At 39.5% G+C, this 21,281-nt stretch overlaps 1 protein-coding gene across 4 annotated transcripts in view; it reads left to right on the top strand.

Annotated features, from left to right (window-relative positions):
• The first annotated feature begins 271 nt into the window (after nt 1–271).
• The window catches only part of KIF6 (kinesin family member 6), a 157,021-nt gene continuing 136,011 nt past the window's right edge, over nt 272–21,281 (top strand). For 3 of the 4 annotated variants that reach the window (XR_008329668.1, XR_008329667.1, XM_053382935.1), the window contains exons 1-5: nt 272–426; nt 2,492–2,601; nt 4,030–4,104; nt 16,264–16,411; nt 20,223–20,332. Coding sequence is in view for 2 of the 4 variants with exons in the window: in XM_053382935.1 (XP_053238910.1) it covers nt 361–426; nt 2,492–2,601; nt 4,030–4,104; nt 16,264–16,411; nt 20,223–20,332 (509 nt within the window). In the remaining 2 variants the exon portion in view is untranslated. Of the gene's footprint in view, nt 427–2,491; nt 2,602–4,029; nt 4,105–15,352; nt 15,453–16,263; nt 16,412–20,222; nt 20,333–21,281 lie in introns of those variants that run through there. The other variant, XM_053382936.1, reaches the window with a different exon arrangement.

Raw genomic sequence — 21,281 nt, 5'->3', positions numbered from 1 at the left:
ACCCATTAAAAACAATGGACCTAAGTCAGGCCTGCCAAGTCATTGCAGTTAAGTCTGTTCTAACGTTGGAAGCAACCCATTGTGTTTTCCCTGTGTTTGAAGCAGCGCACATGAGGATCTATCAGTGTCAGTCAACAAATAATACATATACAGTATAATGCAGCTTATGGCAATAACAGAGCAAACAACGCGCTCTCATTTTCCGCATGCGCGGTGCGATGCGAGGCTTCTCCCCCCCCCCACACCTCGCGCGCTTGCGGCGCAAGGCACGCTGGGTAGCGTTGCCCGGTTACCGTTGCTATGGAGGGCCTAGCGCCCCCTCGCCGCTCTCTCGCCCCGACAAAGCTTTGATTTGCGGAGATGATGAAGCAAACGATCCAGATCTATGCCCGGGTCAAGCCCCTCGGCAGGAGGCAGCCGCCGGGGGTAGGTGGCGCGGGGAAGAACCAGCTGCGTCCGAGGGACGGAACCAATGAAATAAATAAATAAATATACAGGACGTCACGGGGGGGGGAGGAATTGGCTGCTGCTGCGTGTGAGGGGCGCCCTTTGGCAGGGAAGGGATGGGGGGGGACCCTGCTGTGGAGACGAGCTGGAAGAGGAAGGCGAGGAGGGCGGCCCGCTCAGCAAGTTGTGGCTTGGTGTGGCTGATGCCTGAGAAGCGAATGCGCCGCCTTAGGCAGTCGCAGGCGCATCGAGAGCGAATCCAGACGATCTTTCTGTTCACGTGATTAGTAGAATCACCATAAAGTTCTGGTCTGTTGAATCACTCATCAAAGAACTCATTTCCAGCTGGGTTTTTTCCCCTTTCTTTTTCTGTATCCTACACAAGTAGAAGTTGTAAACAGGGGTGCCAACTTCAATAAAATATTTTTTTTGGGGGGGCAGGTGAGCCCCGCCCCACATAATTGACCAAATGATATGGTGCATGCAAACTGAACAGCAACGCCCATCATCTTTTTTTGGGTGGGGCGCTGGCCCAATCAAACAATTTGTTGAGGGTTGGCCCCTTGGCCTCTAGGATTTGGCTCCTGTGGTTGTAAGTTTTCATGGGAATTTAACCCATATTCGTCATAGCAGCTTGTTTTGGCCCTAAACGGAATATAAATTGATGCGTAACAATATATACTATCACCATTAGAATGTGTTGTTGGGATTTTGATTGTGACACTCTGAATGCTTTGGCAAAGTTATAATGATGATAATGATGATGATAGAATCCTAGAACTGTAAAATTGGAAGGGATCCCGAGGGTCATCTCGTCCAACCCCCTACAATTCTGGAATCTCAACCAGATCACACATCACAGATGGCTTGTCAACCTTAGCTTAAAAACCTTCCACGTAGGAGAGTCCACCACCTTCAGACAAAGTCCATTCCACTGTTGGACATCTCTTAATGATCATTCCCCCATATATCAATTGTAAATACAGTGGTACCTCGGGATGCAAATGGGATCTGTTCCGGAGCCCTGTTCTCATCCTGAATAGAACGTAAGACGCGTCGGCGCGTCGGCCTTGTTTTGCCACTTCTGCACATGCGTGTGACGTCATTTTGAGCGTCTGCGCATGTGCGAGCGGCGAAACCCGGAAATAACGCGCTCCGTTACTTCCGGGTTGCCGCGGAGCGCAACCTGAAAGCACTCAACCTGAAGCACATTCAACCCGAGGCATGACTGTACAGAACAGTAAATAAATAAATGACATTACGTTCTGCAGAATCAATTAAATTATGTATTTGCGTATCTTTAACTGTTGAATGGCAGACAACTCTGCAACTGAAACTCTTTCCTCGATTCCCCCTGCCAACTATGATTAATAGGAAATGGTTTACCTGCTATTATGCAAGTTTTTTTTTAAATGCAAAGAACTTGCCAGAAAAAATAACAACCTATGGTATCTATCTGCACCATGAAGCCCCTGCCCTAATTGGCTCACTATGGCAATTATAGTCCCTGATAATTACCTACAAGACTTGTTTGGAAGTTGGAGTAGGGCTTACCAGGTCTTTTTTCAGCTGGAGCTCACCAGAGCTGTTTCAGCACCTCTCAGGTGGGCACCATTACCATTCTAAGAGAACAAGGGAGGTGTTCATGATGAGTTCTGACAACTCTTTTTCTAGAAAAAATAGCACTGGGACTTACATTTGATATGACGCACACAGTTCTGTATTTAATAGGTGGTGATTATCCTGCCATATCCCTCTATACATTGCATGTGTAAGGTTTAAATGTTTTCCATACAAATATATTTTCCTTATTTGTGTATAATTTGCTAACTGATATGAATATAAACCCTTCTTGATATTACTGGTTTCATTGTTGGTATTACTATTAGATATATTCCCTTTTTTAAAAAGCCTATTGGAAGTTGTCCATAGAGTCTACAGTTTTAGGCCTAAGGGTAATTTATGCTGTATTCTGAAAAAATAAATAAATTGGAATTTCTCCAATACAAATAACATATTAAAAGACTCCATATTTATTTTGTAGATATATTCAGTTGAACAAGATGAAGCATCAGCATTCAGTTTGGAGATTATTGTGCCACGTGATTTGGCAGATGGATTTGTCAATAACAAACGAGAAAGCTACAAATTTAAGTAAGTTAATTTGTCTCCTTGGTACATAGTTAATTTTAGGAATGTTGTATGTTTGAACATTGTGAGTGGCACAATGGCAAAACACAAAAATGCCATCTGATAATGTTCCATCATGTTGTTTTATAGTTTGTAATCCTTTCCCCTGCCCACTGAACCCTGTGCTAAAAGGCAGGGAGGAGCGGGTGTTCACAGAGAATGTTATAGGGTGGCAATTTCATAGGTTATCCTTGCTTGTTGTTTTGTATTAGTTCTATTATACCATGTGATCATAAGGCAACTTTGTTGTGTATTGTAGGGAGAGAAAAGACTTAAAAGTGATACCTTTACTGCCTGATTGCATGCATCTTCATTTGGAAATAATGGGATTACACCCAAATAAATGTTCATGGAATTAAAAGGACTGCTGTTCTAGGGTAGTGGTGAGGAACCTCCATCCCATTGGCCTGATTAGGCCCACCAAACCTAAATCCCATTGAATTCAGTTGAAATTATTTCTGGGTAAAGTACCATTTCTGTCTGTTTCAATTTCCTTTCTTGGGAATGAATGACAGTTATTGATATTGTTGAAGGATGCTATAATTATGCTGAAAGCAATCTAAAACAGCCCAGAACCATGATGAATTTGCTAACTATTTTGAAATTAAGTATTAAGGCTTAGTGATGAAGTAGTAGCTTTTGTTATGTTTTAGATTTCAAAGTCATTACCTAACATTAACTTCTCTCTGCTTTATACTGAAGTGAATTGACATGAGAACCAGAAACCTCAAGGCTTCTAAAACATTTGTAGCAGGAAAAAAATGGAGTGTTCAGAATAATTTCTATTAAAGAAGTAGGTGGAATACATATTTGAGAGAAATGTTCCACAGAGCAGAGTTCTTCTATTCTTATGCAGAGGCTGCTGCTGTCACATTTTTTAAAAAAACCTGCTGTAAATATGATGCTACATTAAGATGCTAAAAGATTTGTATTGGGTGTTGCAAATTGGGCACAATTCCTTTGAAGGATTGGATCTTTGACTAAAATAACTTCCTTAATGACTTCCCTTTCTTCTTCTGTAGAAGAAAACTGAAAATAATTTGTACTGTTTATATGATCTGTTTGATTCTAGGGTTAATTATACAAGTCCTGTGTGAGGCCATTTGGAAGCACTGGTCCCCTTGACAGTAGTAAAATACAGTTTGCTTTTTTCTAAGCAGTATAATTTTATCAGAGGATTTTATTGTAGAGTGTTTGTCAAAGCAGCAGTGTTTACAGTCTTTTGTGGATACAATAGCACAACAGCATAGTGTAGTAAAGACTACAGGGAAAACATTGTACTGGGTTATGTAAGTTCAGTGATGTAAACATTGACTTAGTTACAAACATATTTTTTTAAAATAAAAAAGTAGTGTTTTAAGATTTGCATGACCAATTGTTCATAATTTGCAGATTTCAGAAAGTTTTTGATCAGGAATCAAAACAGGATGAAATTTTTGAAGCCATTGCCAAGCCGGTTGCAGAATGGTAAGTTTGATTATTTTAAAAAATCTGTGTAATTTCCTTAATTAATTAAATCAGCATCTAATAGCCACCTAGGGGTTATGCTTTCTGTGAATGGTTTTTAGTTGTTCCCAAAAGTAATTTGAAAACAATAGGCCAATGTGGTTCTTCAAGGGGCGTCTGTGCAAAGAAAGGCACTTATTTATTTGGAGAAGCATCCAAAATGGTACATTGTCACCTATACCTGGAAGTGAAACACTCCATTTTATTATCTCAGAATTCTGTCACCTTGTTTGCTTTCTGTGTGGACTAGGTCTAATTATGTGGTCTTAGTCAAGTGACTTATATCTGAATTTTACTCCTCCCTAACCTCGTGTTTGCTGACATATGATATTATGCCAGGTTCCACTGGAGTCCACATTTCCAAGGTAGTTGTTAAAAACTAACTTCTTTCACTGCTTGGCTGCTGTTTCTAAGCTAAACTTTCTTACTTAAATTCATAATGGGCAAAATAATCAACATAAAATTTGGTTACTTTTTATAAGAATTGGAATAATTGCTTTAACAATTACGAATAGGCTCATAAGTAGTTAGATCTTAAATCCATCAAGGACAGCCTAGGGAGCTAATAGTTGTAAATGGGCGTTTTGATTAAAGTGTCCAGTTGCACAATCCTTCAGTCCTTCTCTTAACTTGAGCAAGTGGGTTACTATCACCATTATTAGAAGCTACATTTTAATTTGTGTGAGAGGAAACAAAGAGGCTGCTCTCATACTAAGTAGGTGTAGGAGAACTTGCACCAGTGTGAGGCTGCCTCCTGCCTCCCAGTCCATCACTTCCTGCAATGACTATGGGACTATGTTTCATCATGGTTCAGTACCTGAAGGAGTGTCTCCACCCCCATTGTTCTGCCCGGACGCTGAGGTCCAGCGGCGAGGGCCTTCTGGCGGTTCCCTCATTGCGAGAAGCAAAGCTGCAGGGAACCAGGCAGAGGGCCTTCTCGGTAGTGGCGCCCACCCTGTGGAACGCCCTCCCATCAGATGTCAAAGCGATAAACAACTACCTGACATTCAGAAGACATCTTAAGGCAGCCCTGTTCAGGGAAGTTTTTAATGTGTGACATTTTAGCGTATTTTTGGTCTCTGTGGAAGCCAGCCAGAGTGGCTGGGGAAACCCAGCCAGATGGGCGGGGTACAAATAATAAATTATTATTATTATTATTATTATTATTATTATTCATGTTTTGAAGGTGGCTTGTTTAGCAAATGCCCATTGCTTGTTGTAAGCTATGAGTCCTGGTTGCATATAACGCTGAGCGAAGATCCTTTGAAATTGAAGGTAAACTTGGTTGAATTACCGACCACATGGGAGAAGGAGAGGTGGCAGAGCACCAGCTCTGTGTGCCTTGTCTTTATGGTGTTAAACCATACTTTAGCATTGTATGCAAATGAGCCCTATGAATGGGTAAAGTCTCATGTAATAATTAAAAGCTGAATCCGTCTTAATTTTTAACTGACACTCCTTGACATGTTTTTGTTTAGTTGTTTTTTAAAAAAATCTGTGTTCTTGTTTTGGAATTGAAGGATTGTGTATAATCTGTTTCCCCCCAAATATGGCTTCAAATACTTTTTGGAGAAATAACAAATATGTGAATTAAAACTGTCAGTCAACAGACAGAAAAATATTTTTTTGCAATGTTTGTGTTCTTTTTAAACTATGTTGTAATTTAGCCCATTCTTAAACTGTTTGTTTCCATAGTTGAGTAACACTTGTTCTGTTTTGGTTTATAAAAGTGCAGGATGTTATCACTTGCTGGTAATTGCAGTTTTATTGCAACATAGCTCATTATTTGAACCGGGCTTTCTAAACACAGTTAAAAAAACATTCTGTTATGCACAATGTTATTTTTGAAGTATATATTTACAGATGTGTTCATATTCTATGGTGTTCTTCACTGCGTGGTGTTTCAGTTGCTGTTCATTCTATAATTGAGTATGCCAAAATTTCCTTACAGGTTGTTACAATTAGATTAATTGTTGCTATTTTGCTATTGTGTGGTTCTTCATAATGAACATTGGTTTTATTATCTTTAAAAAACATATGCAGACAAGGTTGGTATGCCAACTTGTCAGATCCATTTTCTAGAGGCTCAGACCAACATGTTTATGAAGATAAAAGTATACAAGTAAGTCAGGGAACAGCTTTGCTGATGTGTTTCTAGGAAAGTAACACAACAGAACTATCAATGATGTTCTTCAGTAGCATTCCAAGGCTGTTTGTCATATGATCACGGGGAGGCTAAATTCAGTATTACAACAGAATAAATCCAGAACAATGTCAAAATATGATAAAAGGAGAGGACATGCATGGTGCTAATTAGAGGTTTTCAGTGTCTTGTTGGCAGGATGAAAAGTTGAATCATTTTTTTTCCTATTTTTGTCTTTCTTTGAACTTCCCCCATTGTTGCAGTATTCCATTTGTTTAACTGTTTCAGACTGCACTTCCATTCATGGATACTTGACAACAAGCCCCATTGTGAGGTTGGATTTTTAATCTTCTGATTTGCTTAGATTACATCAGAGCTTTCCAGACTTTTCATGTTGGTGATACACTTTTTAGACATGCATCATTTCATGACATAGTGATTCAGTTTTACTAGCAAACCAGAGGTTAAACTAACCCCTTTTCAGCCCTGGGAGGAGCATAGGGAGCGTTTGCGTGACACGCCTACACACTGCAGCCGACACACTAATGTGTCGCGACACATAGTTTGGAAAGCTCTGGATTACATGGACTTCTTTAGGTTCATTTGAAATGCTATTTTACTTAAGGCAGCCTGTCCCAACTAGTTGTCCTCCTGATATTTTAGGCTACAACTCCTTTCAGCTTGGGTCTGATGGATGTTATAGCTCAAAACGTCTGAAAGGCACCAGGTTGGGTAATGTTAAGTCATTGCATTGTTTTTCTTGTTTCAGTGATGAGACAGATACATTTCTTGGTTCTCTAGTCTTTTGCTAGAGTAGACATTTTAAACAAGTGATAAGCAGTTTCTGTATTCTCTGACATCCCTGCATTCCCCAAATAGTAGTCAAAGGGTCAGAACTGTATTTATTCATATTAACTGAACTTCTCATGGCTTGCCAGGATCCTGAATATTTATTTACAACTTTAAAACATTTTTTTCTTTTATAAGCGAAACTGTGGACAATTTTGTTGCCTTGAGTAACGTTTAATAGCTTTGTTAGGGGCCAGATTAAATTGCCTCAGGAAGTGAACATGTCCGATAACCTACCCATTGTCCACCATTGTTCTAAACATTTTCCCTAACATATAATATTGCTTTCTGGCCTGGTTCATAGGTAACATTGCTGCTCCAACAAACAATGGTTTAATGGAGCAGGAACAAGCTACCAGTTTGAGCATTTCCTCTTTCCCTTCTCTTCTCCTGCTGCACTCTTTTCTTGAGATAGTCTACCTGGTTTGGTGAATCAGTTTCCCATGACATCCAAAGTAGGACTGGTTTAAGTGCAACTTAAAAGTCCTTGTGTGCAAATCAGAAAAAAAATGATGGTTTGCAGTGTTGGTTTCTAGCACTTTGAACTCGTTATGAATATAGAACAACTGATCTCGTGACACTTAAGTCATGCAATGATGGAAGAAATTTAACCATTTAATGGTTCTTTAACTTATTTGACTTACTTTAAATATGTAAAAAATTCCCCTAGAGAGCTCCAGCATGCCATCAAGGGATACCACTTACAACAACAAGATGCACAACAGCAGAAGCCATGTGCGCTAACTAGCTAGTAAGTTACTGGACCTTGGAGAATGCTCAGATGAGACTATACTGTGAGATTCAAATGGCAAAATTGTCTGTCTCATATGGTCAGATGCCCATATGTTGATTAGGACTGGTGACCATAGAATTACCAGGAAGTCGGAGGGTCATGGAATAGAACCAGCACACCCAGTTGTGGGGATGAGGACCCAGTCTTGAATTTATTACACAGGTATTGCTGGCTAGTCAGCCTGTTCTCTCAGTTGTGTTAGAGCTATTATATTATATTATATTATATTATATTATATTATATTATATTATATTAAATGGATGTTGTATTAAAATGAAAAGAACTCAAAATTAAGAAAGGCTCTTTTATGACTGAATGCAGCAGAAGTTCACAGTTTCCTAAATACAGTTAGGAGACTGGGAGTGTGCTGTGTGCTTGTGTGTGCGCCATCCTCTTCTCTGCATGTGAATTCTACCCTCCCTTCCATGGCTTTCTTTAATGCCAATCAGGTTTTACATGTGCATTAGCACTAACTAGGACAATGAGGGATGAAAACCCACTTATTGGTTTTATGATAGCAGCCCTGGTTTACCATGCCTAATGCTAATTCACACATAAAACAAACTATGAAGGAGAGGGTGGCTTTTATTTTGCATGTAGTGTAGGAGAGTATGTGTCACTCTTCGTTGCCTTCTCCCACAAAGAACAGCTATTGCCCATTATTCTTTGTTCATTGTCCCAGCCATTCAGCTGTGGTGTAGCATATCACATTTTCCGTCCTCTTGAACTTGTTTTGTGACTCGATTGAATGCAGCTGTAGCATGTTGATTCTGGACATGTAGGTGATTTTTGCTGGTACAGTAGGTTGCTGGGCGATTTAACTGGCAGACAGAATAGTTTCCAACACAGTGGCTACATGAATAAAAGGTTTTTAAAACTTACTTATGCTACGCAAATACTGAAAAGAAAGATATTGTCAGTTTTCCAGTTATAGATCATTTATTGCTTCTGGTATTTTTGACTATAAATTCTTTGGAACAAGAGTTGTCCTTTAGTTTTATATTTACACAGCATCTGGAACAGCACGTTCCTAACCTGGCTAAGTGCACTCTGTCTCGTATATTCTGACCAGAATATTTATTACTGGAGTTTGCAGAGTTTTTTGTTATTGTAGCTTACTTTAAAGAATGCATAACCACAGTAACTTGTTGTAACACAAGTTTGTCTTCTTTTGAAATTGCAACTTAAACTGCAAGTGCCAAACATCTTTTTTGTGTATGTAGATCTAAGTGATATATTGCTTAACTTGAGTCCTGGGATCAGTACCTTAAAAACATTACACAAGTTTGCCTAGAATCCTGGACAACAACTCATTTTATGGGAGAACCACTTTGAGGAGAGGGTGGAGATTGGTGGGCAAGTCAGCAAGTCCTGGTGCCACAGCCTCCAGTTGCTTCTGCACTTTTCTTGCCAACTGGCATTTGACCACAGAATCGGCCCTGATTTTTTGGCTAGAAGCTTTTTCTTTCCTTGTTTGTTCTCCAAAATGTTGAGGATTTCAAACTAAAACTCTTATATCTAAATATTCTAATTTTAAGATGTCATTTTCATTGGACTCTGAATACAGCAGCATGAAATCTGAAATATTAAACATTAACAAATAATAGTTCACTATAAAATGCCTGTAGTCAGAGGAAATAAAGCTTCTGATAACAGTACTGCACACAGAGGAAATACTCTGAGATGAATCGTAGCGCGCTGATATTTGTGCTGACAGATTCTGCAATGCCACTGTTACATTTCCCAGTTATTGCCATTGACATTTCCCTCTCTTGCTTGTCTAACAACTCCATGATTCAATGGCTGGCTAAACAGAAAGGGGAGCAGGGGGTGTCTTCAAACTGGTTGCATTGCAATTTCACTAGTGAGAAGTACCCTACCTCTTTCAGGGTGTGGGTGTGTGCAGTCATATTCTGAAGGACTTCATTTCACATCAACAACCACAACTCAACCAAATAGCTCAGGCCCAGCAGACAGTGGCAGAGCTTCATGCTCCAGCACCAGAGGTGGAGAGCAGGCGGGGCGGGACTGGCACGCCTCCTGGGGCAGGGCGCGTGTTCTGGGGTGGGGCGCACCGCCTGCGGGGGTACCCAGCGCTGGCGGGGGGCAGCCGTGATGGAACCCCACCGAGATCATGCTCCCCCTGCCCCCCTCTTCCTCTGCCAGTGCCAACAGAGACTCCATTTCCTCAGGGTCTTGCGAAAGAACAATGTTAAACAACAATTGATGACCTCCTTCTACCAGTCCACAACAGAAAGTGTCCTCTCATATTGTATCAGAGTGTGGTACATTGGCTTGACAGCCACAGACAGAAAGTGTTTACAGAGGGTGGTGAACACAGCACATGATATCACGGGCTGTACCCTGAGCCCGCCAGATGACATTGCAAGGGACCAATGCCTTAGGAGAGCAAGAAAAATTCTCAGGGATGATTCACACCCGGCCAGCACCTCTTTAATCTTCTACCCTCAGGCAGGAGATATAGAAGTATAATCAGTCGTAGCAACAGGCTAAAAAACAGTTTCTATCCGCAGGCTGTTAGGCTGCTGAACGGAAAATAATATAGTGCAACTGACTTTTGGGGTTGGTGCATCCTGGGGGCGACAAACACACAGAGTGCAACGAGATTGAGTGTTGGGGAGGGAGGGAGGCTCGGTTAATTTCATTGTACACAGGTTGTACATTGGCAATAAAGGTATTATTATTATTATTAGGTTGGGTTTGAGCTCCATGTTGGGCAAAAATTCCTGCATTGCAGGGCGTTCAGCTAGATGACCCTCGTGGTTCCTCCCAACTCTACAATTCCATGATTCTATCATTTAAAATCAAGGGAACTGAGTGAGTCCTAAAAACCTCTCTATTGCTATCAAATATTGGAGAAAGAAGAACCGGAATAGGTACTTAGGGCTGGTCAATAAGTAAAAAATCTACCCTCTTTGGAGCTAGCAGGATGGTCTATAGTTAGTTCCAGCCAAAGACTTAGCAGTTGAGAACCAATTATATACTGGGAGGCATTACCATCTTTTGATATCCCTTAGTATGCAGTGGTGAAGCCATACAATAGACAGACATGCATCACATCCTTCTTATTCGTGTAGGTGGCTTGACATCGAGGTCGGTAGAGTCTATTTGCAGCATGGTGGGGGAAGAAAATAATGCCCTTTTTGAATACCACTTTGACATGATTATAGGGTTTTTATTTAGCATGTTTTCAGTTGGTTTTCTTTCCTCCTTTTTAAATCTCACTGAAAAATGAAGTGTCAGAACTATAAAGATTAAAGTGGGGTTGTTGTTTTTTAAAAAGACACTCAGCTATGGAGCCACAGATCTGAAATTGTATCAAGGGTTACTATGTTTTTCCCCAAACTGCTATTATAAGGCATAGTATCTTTTAAGATTTATTTTGACACAAAATCCAGATTACCCAAGCATTCAAATTAATGTAAACTGCTTAAATTATAAACACTGCACATCTTTTTCAGGCCAATTTCTGAAAGCTTTTGTGGAAAAAATGTATGCAGTATGTATTTGCACTGAAAAAAATCCATTCTGCTAAGTGTATATATAAAGAACTGCACATATCCGTGAAATGAAGAGCATTGCTAAATAGGGTTTATGCTACAGATTTGGCAGGGAGACAAAAGATGTAATAATGAGATATTTTGTTTATTTTAATGAAAATAACTTTTATCTCCAAATGAGGAAAGATATTTAAATGTATCTCCTTGAAAACATCTGTCTCAAAACTTTAAAATGAGGGTAAACTTTATGTTTCTCATAAGCATTACTACTTGAAAGTTGAATTAGTCAGTACTGTGCCATATTTCACTCTGGTTCTAAAGGGTGTCTATGATGGATAGAATGGAAGTACAAAGATGCCAGAAAAATAGTTTAGAGAAGGGGTGTGACTGAAATATTAATAGTTGACAACTTTCATCAGCATGTATTTTACATACTTTGATCTCCAGTTTATTTTTAACCAAAAATAAAAAAGCTCCCTGAATAAAAGCTTGAAATACTTCAAGACTTGATTAGTTCTTGAGTGAAAAATAAAGTTTGTATGTACAGTTGTACCCTGATTCTCGAATGCCTTGGTACTTGCATGTTTTGGCTCCTGAATGCTGCAAACCCAGAAGTTAGTGTTCTGGTTTGTGAAAATTTTTCAGAAGCCAAATGTCTGATGAGGGTTCCACTTGACTACTGGAAGCTCCTGCAGCCAATTGGAAGCCGTGCCTTGGTTTGCGAACCATTTTGGGAGTCAAATGGACTCCCGGAACTCATTAAGTTCGAGAACCAAGGTTCCACAGTATCTACCTTTGTGCTTTTCCTCTGTTTCACCTCGTTCCATAGTTATTGAAGGACCACCTCATTTAATGGCTAATGCAGGACTGTATATAATGCAGGAGCAGTTAAGATTCTTTTGGTCCAAAGGCCCCATTTACCCATTCAAGGCCTCTTTTATAAAGTGGCAATTTTTACCATTTACAGTGGTACCTCGGGTTAAGTACTTAATTCGTTCCAGAGGTCCGTACTTAACCTGAAACTGTTCTTAACCTGAAGCAGCACTTTAGCCTTTGGGGCCTCCTCCTGCTGCCGTGCTGCCGGAGCCCGATTTCTGTTCTCATCCTGAAGCAAAGTTCTTAACCTGAAGCACTATTTCTGGGTTAGCGGAGTCTGTAACCTGAAGCGTATATAACCTGAAGCGTATGTAACCCGAGGTACCACTATATTTTTAACTTGATTATTTTAACTCAGTACTTCAAAGTCTTTGTGTTCCCCAATCAGAATTCCCTTATTTCTTTTAAGTCTGTTGAAATCGGATTTGGCCCATGAAGGATTACTCAGTTAGGTTTATATTGCCAAAGTAACATGCCTCTCCTGAATCTAGGGAGAGAAATGTAAGTGTCTTTTATATATCTGTACAACATGCAACCCTGTCACAAATTCATTAATTCCTTACTATGACACTTTGTAGCATGACAAAAACTTGCTACAGTTCATTTTAGCTTGGTTACTTTTTTTGGATTATGTCTTTGATGTGTTTCTGTTTGAGATACAGATATAATTAACTAAATAAAGCAATTCTGTAACCATTTTATAGCTCAACTAACTAAGAGAAAAGCATTCCAGTCTCTAGTCACATTGTAACTTCCAAAAAGAGCATCTGCAGAACAAGTGGTACTCTGCAAGTGGTTGCCTAGCATTCTTTCTCTGCCCAACTCTCCTTTTGCTAGTTCCTCAACTCTTTCTTCTCTTAATCCAGTGATGGCCCTCCAGCTATATTGGGACTACAGTTCCCATCATCCCTGACCACTGGTCCTGTTAGCTAGGGATGGTGGGAGTTGTAGTCCCAAAACAGCTGGAGGGCCAAGTTTGGCCATCACTGTCCTAATCCATATCTTCTTGTGATGGCAATTGGCTGGATTTTTAAGTTTTGATGGCACCACCACCACCACCACCATTATTCCCCTCCCAGCTTAACTAGACAAATATCATTTTTTACAAAACAGAAACTCTTCCCCCTCCAGTCTCAGAACAGCTTCTAGGTATTGTTCCATACCATGTGGGTATGATTTTCATTTGGGGCAATTTGGACACGATGAGGGTGAATAAACTGAAGCTCCATCCAGGCAAGTTTAAACCTGACATTGGAATAGATGTGCAACCTGTTCTGTGCAGGGTTACACTTTCATTGACTCAGCAGATGTACAGTTTGGGAGTATTCCTGGATCTATCCCTGCTCTTGGATACTCAGGTGGTGGTAGTGCCCGCAAGAACCTTTTACTAGCTTCAACTAGTATGCCACATGTGCTCTTCCCTAGAGAATATGTACCTATCCTCAACCTCAGTTCCATCTTGAATGATTGCAGTTCATCTTGGAGCGAACATCGAAGATAGTCCAGAAACTTTGACAGTTCAAAATGTGGCTACAGAGTCGTATCCTAGTTTAAGCGGAGCCAGCTTTCATATCACATTTTGTAAACTGAGATTAAATTACCATTTTGCACTTTAGATGTAACAAAATAATAATAATCTGGTTTAGTAACTGTGGAAGCATTGAATTACAGCAAGACAGAGTAAGAAGTTGTGAGAATGTGAGGACCAAACCCAAGAAACCGATCACTCAAGAATTGCCTAGTTTCAGTGCAATGCTACAAAGTTCGAAAATATTCTGCTGATCCTAAAGTGGACAAACAACTGTTTCATGCTGACAACATGATATAACATAGAACAACCCCCCCCCCAATAACTTCTTTTTGAAACAAAGGTGGAATATATGCCTAATAACCAGGCAGAAAACAAATACTTCTGACAATTCTGGTATTTTTGTTTTCAGCAGATACTGGCTTTCTTTGGCATCTTATTGTGTTCTTTTCTTTGACATTTTGCTATTGTAGATTACGCTGAGCCATCTGGCAAATGCTTAGGCTTCCAGATAAATGAGTTGGAGGCCTTTTGCCTCTCTCATGGCACCAGACTCACTGTTGACCTACACATGGCCCCATCCTCCTAGGGAAGAAAAGGAAGGTTTTGCTTTTTTTTTCTTAGCATGGCTTATTTATAACTTTACTCATAAACAGAGTGCACAAAAATACTTTCCCCCTCTTCTTTTACATAACATATGTTGAGTATTTGAGATGAACAAACCAAATACAATCTTATATGAAAACTAGTAAGTCTTATCAAGAGAATGATTACTTCATCAAGCTGAAATGTTTCCATTGATATGATGTCAGGAATATGATATAATTATGGGAGAAGCCATAATTCATCATTACATATGCAAGTCAACAAGACAGGGATCAAACCCCCCACCCCCGAGACAGCATACAGTTGATATGGTTTATCTCAGGCATCCCCAACCTTCTACCTTCCAGATGTTTTGGACTACAATTCCCAACATGCCTGACCACTAGTAGGGATCATGGGAGTTGTAGGCCAAAACATCTGGAGGGCTGCAGGTTGGGGATGCCTGGTTAATCTCATCCAGCAACAACCTCCCCCCACCAAACAACACACACTGCAAACCACTCCCTGGGCCCTCTGGTCTCTCACATTGCCAACAAAAAGTAGTGATTCACGTGATGCTGACATAAAAGCTTCCTTCATATACAGTGGTACCTCAGATTACATACGCTTCAGGTTACATACGCTTCAGATTACAGACTCCGCTAACCCAGAAATAGCACCTCGGGATAAGAACTTTGCTTCAGGATGAGAACAGAAATTGTGCAGCAGCGGCACGGCAGCAGTGGGAGGCCCCATTAGCTAAAGTGGTGCTTCAGGTTAAGAACAGTTTCAGGTTAAGAATGGACCTCCAGAACGAATTAAGTACTTAACCCGAGGTACTATGTAAAATAATGAAACTTTACTATCTTCCCTCTCTATTCCCACTTCTCTTTCCCCCAGCCACATATTGCTTACAACAGTAATGTCTCACTTTGAATGTGACTTGAAAACAAAGACTCTGTATGTACATTGCTACCCAAGAAAAACCTTTATATATGTGAATTATCGGAGAAGGTATGTACCTTCTCCTTTTTGCAACCTATGGCTACATTTTGCACTGATCTCTGTCTTCTGCATTTAGAACTTTATTTTTGTGAAATTGGAAATGGTGATTGGTTTCTTCTAAAACAGTGTACTCAAAAGCTAGTATAAAATTCAGACTGTGAAAAGGGATCCCTCTCCTTCTTTGGAAATTTTCCCCCTGACAGTTGGAAGGGGGTTAATCAGTGATGTTTGCCGGGTAGCAATAAGGCTTTGGGGTTTTTTACCTAGGAGGGAGGAATCAATTGCAAGGTGCTCTAAGGAGTTTCTTATTCCATTCTTCTTTTAAAAACCTGTTTAAATGTAAAAATGGCTTCAAGAAGATGGGGGCAGCCATCTTTTCCCCCATACAGTTTGCTACTGCTAAAAATGACGCTGTATCACCAGTGGGGATTGAGCGGTGATTTGATTCAGTTCACATTTAAAGGTGAAGCTACCAAATTCACACTTTCCAGGACAATATGAGAATCAAAGCATAGCCAGCCTTCAAAATTTGCACTTCATTGAATTTTGCTGTGCAGTTCTCCAGCCAAGTAACATGTACAAAATTGCATACATTGGGGTAAGTGTGTATGAAAATGCATATATTCACGAAAGCATTTAAAAATGTGTTAAATTAAGGGAAATTGCTTGAAAAAGGTTGACATTATTTTTCATTTTAGAAGATGTAAGGAATATCCAATCATGGCAGCAAAGATTTCCATGGCTACACTAATCAGAGAGTGAAAGTTTATAAACCAATGTTTATATTACATAGATAACATATTTATTCCTCCACTTTCAGTGCTCTAGCTGGCTATAATGGCACCATATTTGCTTATGGACAGACGGGCAGCGGCAAGACCTTTACCATAACAGGAGGAGCAGAACGTTACAGTGATAGGGGCATAATTCCACGGACACTATCTTACATATTTCAGCAGTTGCAGAAGGTACAGGTCATTCTCTCTGATCATTTTTCTTTAAAACATTTCATTAACTAAATATAATGATATAGCTGAGGAAAGAAATACTGATTTTATCATGATATCTGGTTGCCTTGAAATTATTATCTGTGTGGGGATGTTATGCAATTGTTATTAAAAGTTTTTAGAAGTTCTTAATTTTTAGATACTTTTAATTAGTTTTAAGATGTTAAATATGTTTTCATTTCATTTTTAACTTCTTGGTTTTTCTGCCAGGGTTCATTTAGTCATTAAAACCTCAATAAGGCTGAGATATCAGTCCTTGGAGATATATTTTCAAACCATTCACAATAAACTGATTTAGATTCTGTAGAAGACTGGTTCAGAACGAGATACGCAGTCTGTCTTAAAAATGTATTAAAACATTATTGCTGAACTGTTAAGTATTCAGAGACAGAAATGTCCAAAATTCTCTCTGATTTTTGTGGGCCTTTTTTATTGTTCAATAAAGATTTGAAATACTTATGAATGATATGCAAGAGGTTGATTCATTGATTCTGTCTGAGCAAAGAAAGAGTAGGCATTAGGCAACTTTCTTTGTGTAACTGCACCTGCAGACCACATGAACCAGGTAAATCTGTGAACAGTAAAAATGCAATTAAAATATTTTGTGCAGAAATGTATTTTTCTCAAGAGACTCTTTCCCATCTGTTTTGAATTTAACATTTTTAGATCTGTTAAAAATGGTATCTGGACCAAAAGGACTAGTTAACAAGATCCCATCAAAGACCTTGAAGGGTGAATGCCATTCATAGGACACAGCTTACAGCTGCTCCACAGGTGGCGCTGCTGGTGAATGTTCATTGCTATGCTGGTTACAGACATGGCTGAATTATGAGATACAGTGTTCTGTGTTCCTAAATCCTCTAAAATGGAAGTAAATCCTGTTATTATTAATGTGACCTTACTTCCATATGAATATATTTAGGATTAGAAGGTTAGTTACTGTGAAATGCCCAATTTTACTTTAGTTTATTGCACCTGTTCCTTTGGATTCCTTGTATATTTTAGATATTTCTGCATCCTTTGACTAATTCAGTTACCGTTCCCCTCCAAAAAAAAATTGCTAAAAGGAGCATGTAATTATGAGGCTTCCTCATTCTCTCTTAACCATGGCTGAGAGTATGTCTGCACTGGCCCTATCATTCTGAGTAGCAATCTGCTTTGCATTTAGTATTTTTTCTTAGTAATAGTTGGAATACAGGTTTCAGCTTAGTGTTATACTCCCTCAAACAAGATGAAACTTGAAGTAAAGGATTTTGTTAATCGGATCTAGGGAACAAAGCACTGTGGAAACTTTATTAAACTGATTGAGAACTGATAAGTTAATGAAGAGGTTAGTATTCCTGTCAAATAGGATGTGACAGTCTGAGAATGATTCTTCTGCAACAGGAAATGAAAGGACCTTGGTATTTTGCCATATTCCACAAAAGAGAAAATGAAATTCTGTTTATATGTTGAAATATCAGTTGTATCACCTCATTAACCAATAGAGGCAAAGCCAAAGTGGAACATTTATGTCCTTCTGAGTTGAAACTCTCAGATATTATTTACTATCACTGCTTGTTCATCCAAGTTGCAACTGAGTTAAGAGTTTTTGGTTTATAAGCCTTGACCAGTATCTCTGTTTGGCAGAAAGGTGGCATAGAACTAGTCTGAATATATACATAACTGGGCTTAAAAAGTTCAAATTTTAAAACAGGAAAAAATTCACTTACTGGATTGCCTCAGTTTAGTACTGGAATGGGTCTTCGTGGTCTGTGGTCCCACATATGGGATCTCTAGCTAGGCAAAGCTAGATTCAGTATATTCTTGCACATTAGGCAGGGAGCTGGCACTCTCTCATCTCTTCCTGCTTGGAGGTCCTAGCATATGTGCATACCCTTAGAGCTGCATGCAACTTCCAGCTCAGTTTTCTTCTAACTGCTGTGTTAGGTAAAGGTAAAAGGTAAAGGACCTCTGAATGGTTAATTCCAGTCAAAGGTGATTCTGGGTTTGTGGCGCTCATCTCGCTTTCAGGCCGAGGGAGCCGGCATTTGTCTGTAGACAGCTTTCTGGGTCATGTGGCCCACATGACTAAACTGCTACTGGCACAATGGAACACCGTGACAGAAACCAGAGCGCACAGAAATGCTGTTTACCTTCACACCGCAGCAGTACCTGTTTATCTATGTGCACTGGTGTGCTTTCAAACTGCTAGGTTGGCAGAAGCTGGGACAGAGCAACAGGAGTTCACCCCATCGCGGGGATTCGAACCGCTGACCTTCGATCGGCAAGCCCAAGAGCCTCAGTGGTTTAGATCACAGCGCCATCCGCTCCTCCCTTTTACCTTGCTGTGTTAGAAACAGCTAGTGGAAAGCTTATTTACTGAAATGTGGATTATCTTGAAGGAACTGTATGTTTAATCCAAGGTACTCAGAATTCAAAGCTCAGTCTAAAGACACTCAAGGAATCACTGAGATGGATACACATTTCTCTCTTACACCGCCAAGCCCAGTTTTTTGTGTATGGTTTGAATAATGTTTGCGGAAGCACCAACCATGGCATTTTGGTGGCACGGTAGGAGTGGAAAATGTGTAGCTTTGGAGAGGTGCTGGCTCTTGTAAATCGTAATCCATGGCGGGCTTTGGGGAAGGGGGAAAGAGTAACAGTGAGTTGTCCTGCCCAAATATTTGTAATATCCATAGCCTTCCGTGTCTTCCTACAATGGGCAGCCTAGTAAAATAGAAAATAACTCACCACCTCAGTAAGCCATCCTTGGTTGATAGGAGCATATTCCATACCCAAAGGGGCAATATGAGTTGTTTTCAGGCTTTGTACATTCAGAGAACCCTTTCCACATTGACATTCTGCCAGGGAACCTCTACAAGTTGCAAATAAGTATGGTGCAATCTAGGATGTATATTAGTGTCTGTGAGGCACTGCCAGGCCTATTGGGCTCTCCACTGTCCTACATGAACTGATGGGCACAACTTAGAACACAACCAGCATTCTCTTGAGGCTGCACATTGCAAAGAAGCATTGGTAATGGACAGCAAGCTGTCTTCCATTGATCCTTGTCCATCATTGGTAATGCTGTGCTGCTTGTTGCTGATCTCTGTAAGCTCACATTAATTCTTGACCCTTTGCTTTCAGACCTATTAATGATGGCAATTCTGTGCTATTTCTTTAGTCTGAAGATTCAGAGATGCACATGGAGATTAGGGGGCTGGTGGCTGATGTCACACCGATACCGATACCTACCTAAAGCAGTGAGAAGTGATGCTGTTCCCCATGTGGGTCCAAAGGGGAAGATGCCTTTCTTGGGTTCTCTCCCAAATGAAAGATTGTAGGTTCTCAGCAGACTATTATTTTCCGCTTCCCATCAGTTTTCAGATTGTCTGAGCCAACAAAGCAATTCAAGAGGAGAATGCAGACAGATCTGGTCACAGAAACATGGAACATATATATTTGTACAAGTATGGAACCATTAAATAAATGTGATAACATATTTTGAGGAAGGTTAATAAGTAACCAGTTGTACTGCTGTTGCTCTTTTTTTATAGTCTTACCATGTTTTATTCTTAATTTTGTTACTGTCTTTCTCAGTATGCCAAAATGCTTATAATGGAACATTATAATTAAAAATGGGGGGGGGGGAACCACCTTCTAATAATGTGTGTAAACCTTTCAAAGGACATACTGTAAGAAGGTAAACAACACAAAATATGTACTGTCAGTGTATCCTAGGTTTTTAGATAACTATTGATCCCATCTTTTTATTTTTCTTCCAATTCAGGATAGCAGCAAAGTATACACAACACATATTTCCTACTTAGAAATTTATAATGAGTGCGGCTATGATCTGCTGGACCCGCGACATGAAGCCTCCAAACTAGAAGATTTGCCGTGAGTGAAACATTTTTAAAAATCAGAAATCTTTTCATTCCACCCCCCCAAAAAAAAATCCAGCCTTCATTAGACGCACAATTACATTTTTCTTTTTAAAAACCCACAAGTGCTTTCAGATTTAGGTGTGGTTATTCTTAATGTATTTCCTTTCCCATACCTTTTAGAAAGTAAATGTGTCAGTTTAGCATTATGTTGGATCGCATTCATTTAGTGGGAACAATTGAGTTAAAATGTGTATTTAATAGGGTTGCTGTGGATTCTGAAAAGAGTTCTGAATTTACAGAGATGTCATTTTTTCACAGATACATCTAAAACAAAGAATATCTGTGATTTGAAAAGGGCTGCAAAAATAGATTTTTGGTCACCATTGGCAGTTAAGAAAATTAGACCTGACAAATATTCCTACTGGACACTTGATTTTTGCACCCTGTCTCATTCTGGCTTTTTTTCTTTTTCTTTACTTTTTTTACCAATAAGTACAGCTTTTTCCATAGTGGCAGAAAAATATATGAGTTTGATTAGATAGTGTTATGTCGATGGTTTCCAGTGTCAAACTGTCCCTCTCAAAAAAAAGAAAAAAAGAAAAAAAGAAAGAAGTGATAGAGGAAACTATTAATACTGTTCAGTATATTGTTTCTCATAATTCAAGTTGCTGCTGCTAGCTTTATATCTATATAAAGTTGTCTCCATTCCTTCAATACAGGTAGAAATGTCTAAAATCCATAAGAATTAGTCCTAACTTGGACCTTGATATGGAAAAGTACTGCTAACTTATCCATAATGATGGAGAGGAGGCAGAAGCAGGATTTTTGTTTTTTCTATAAACAAAGAATGTTTTCATTTGGCTAAGTAGATGGAATTTGTAGACTTCTTTAAAGCTGGGTGGAATATGCATAAAACAGAATTAGCCAAGTTGTACTGTACAAATTCTTTGGTTGCATCAGCC

The sequence above is a fragment of the Podarcis raffonei genome, chromosome 3 (assembly GCF_027172205.1).
Source record: "Podarcis raffonei isolate rPodRaf1 chromosome 3, rPodRaf1.pri, whole genome shotgun sequence".
Lineage (NCBI taxonomy): Eukaryota > Metazoa > Chordata > Lepidosauria > Squamata > Lacertidae > Podarcis > Podarcis raffonei.
Note: the sequence above shows the minus strand (reverse complement) of the source record. Positions and strands in the feature narration are given on the sequence as shown.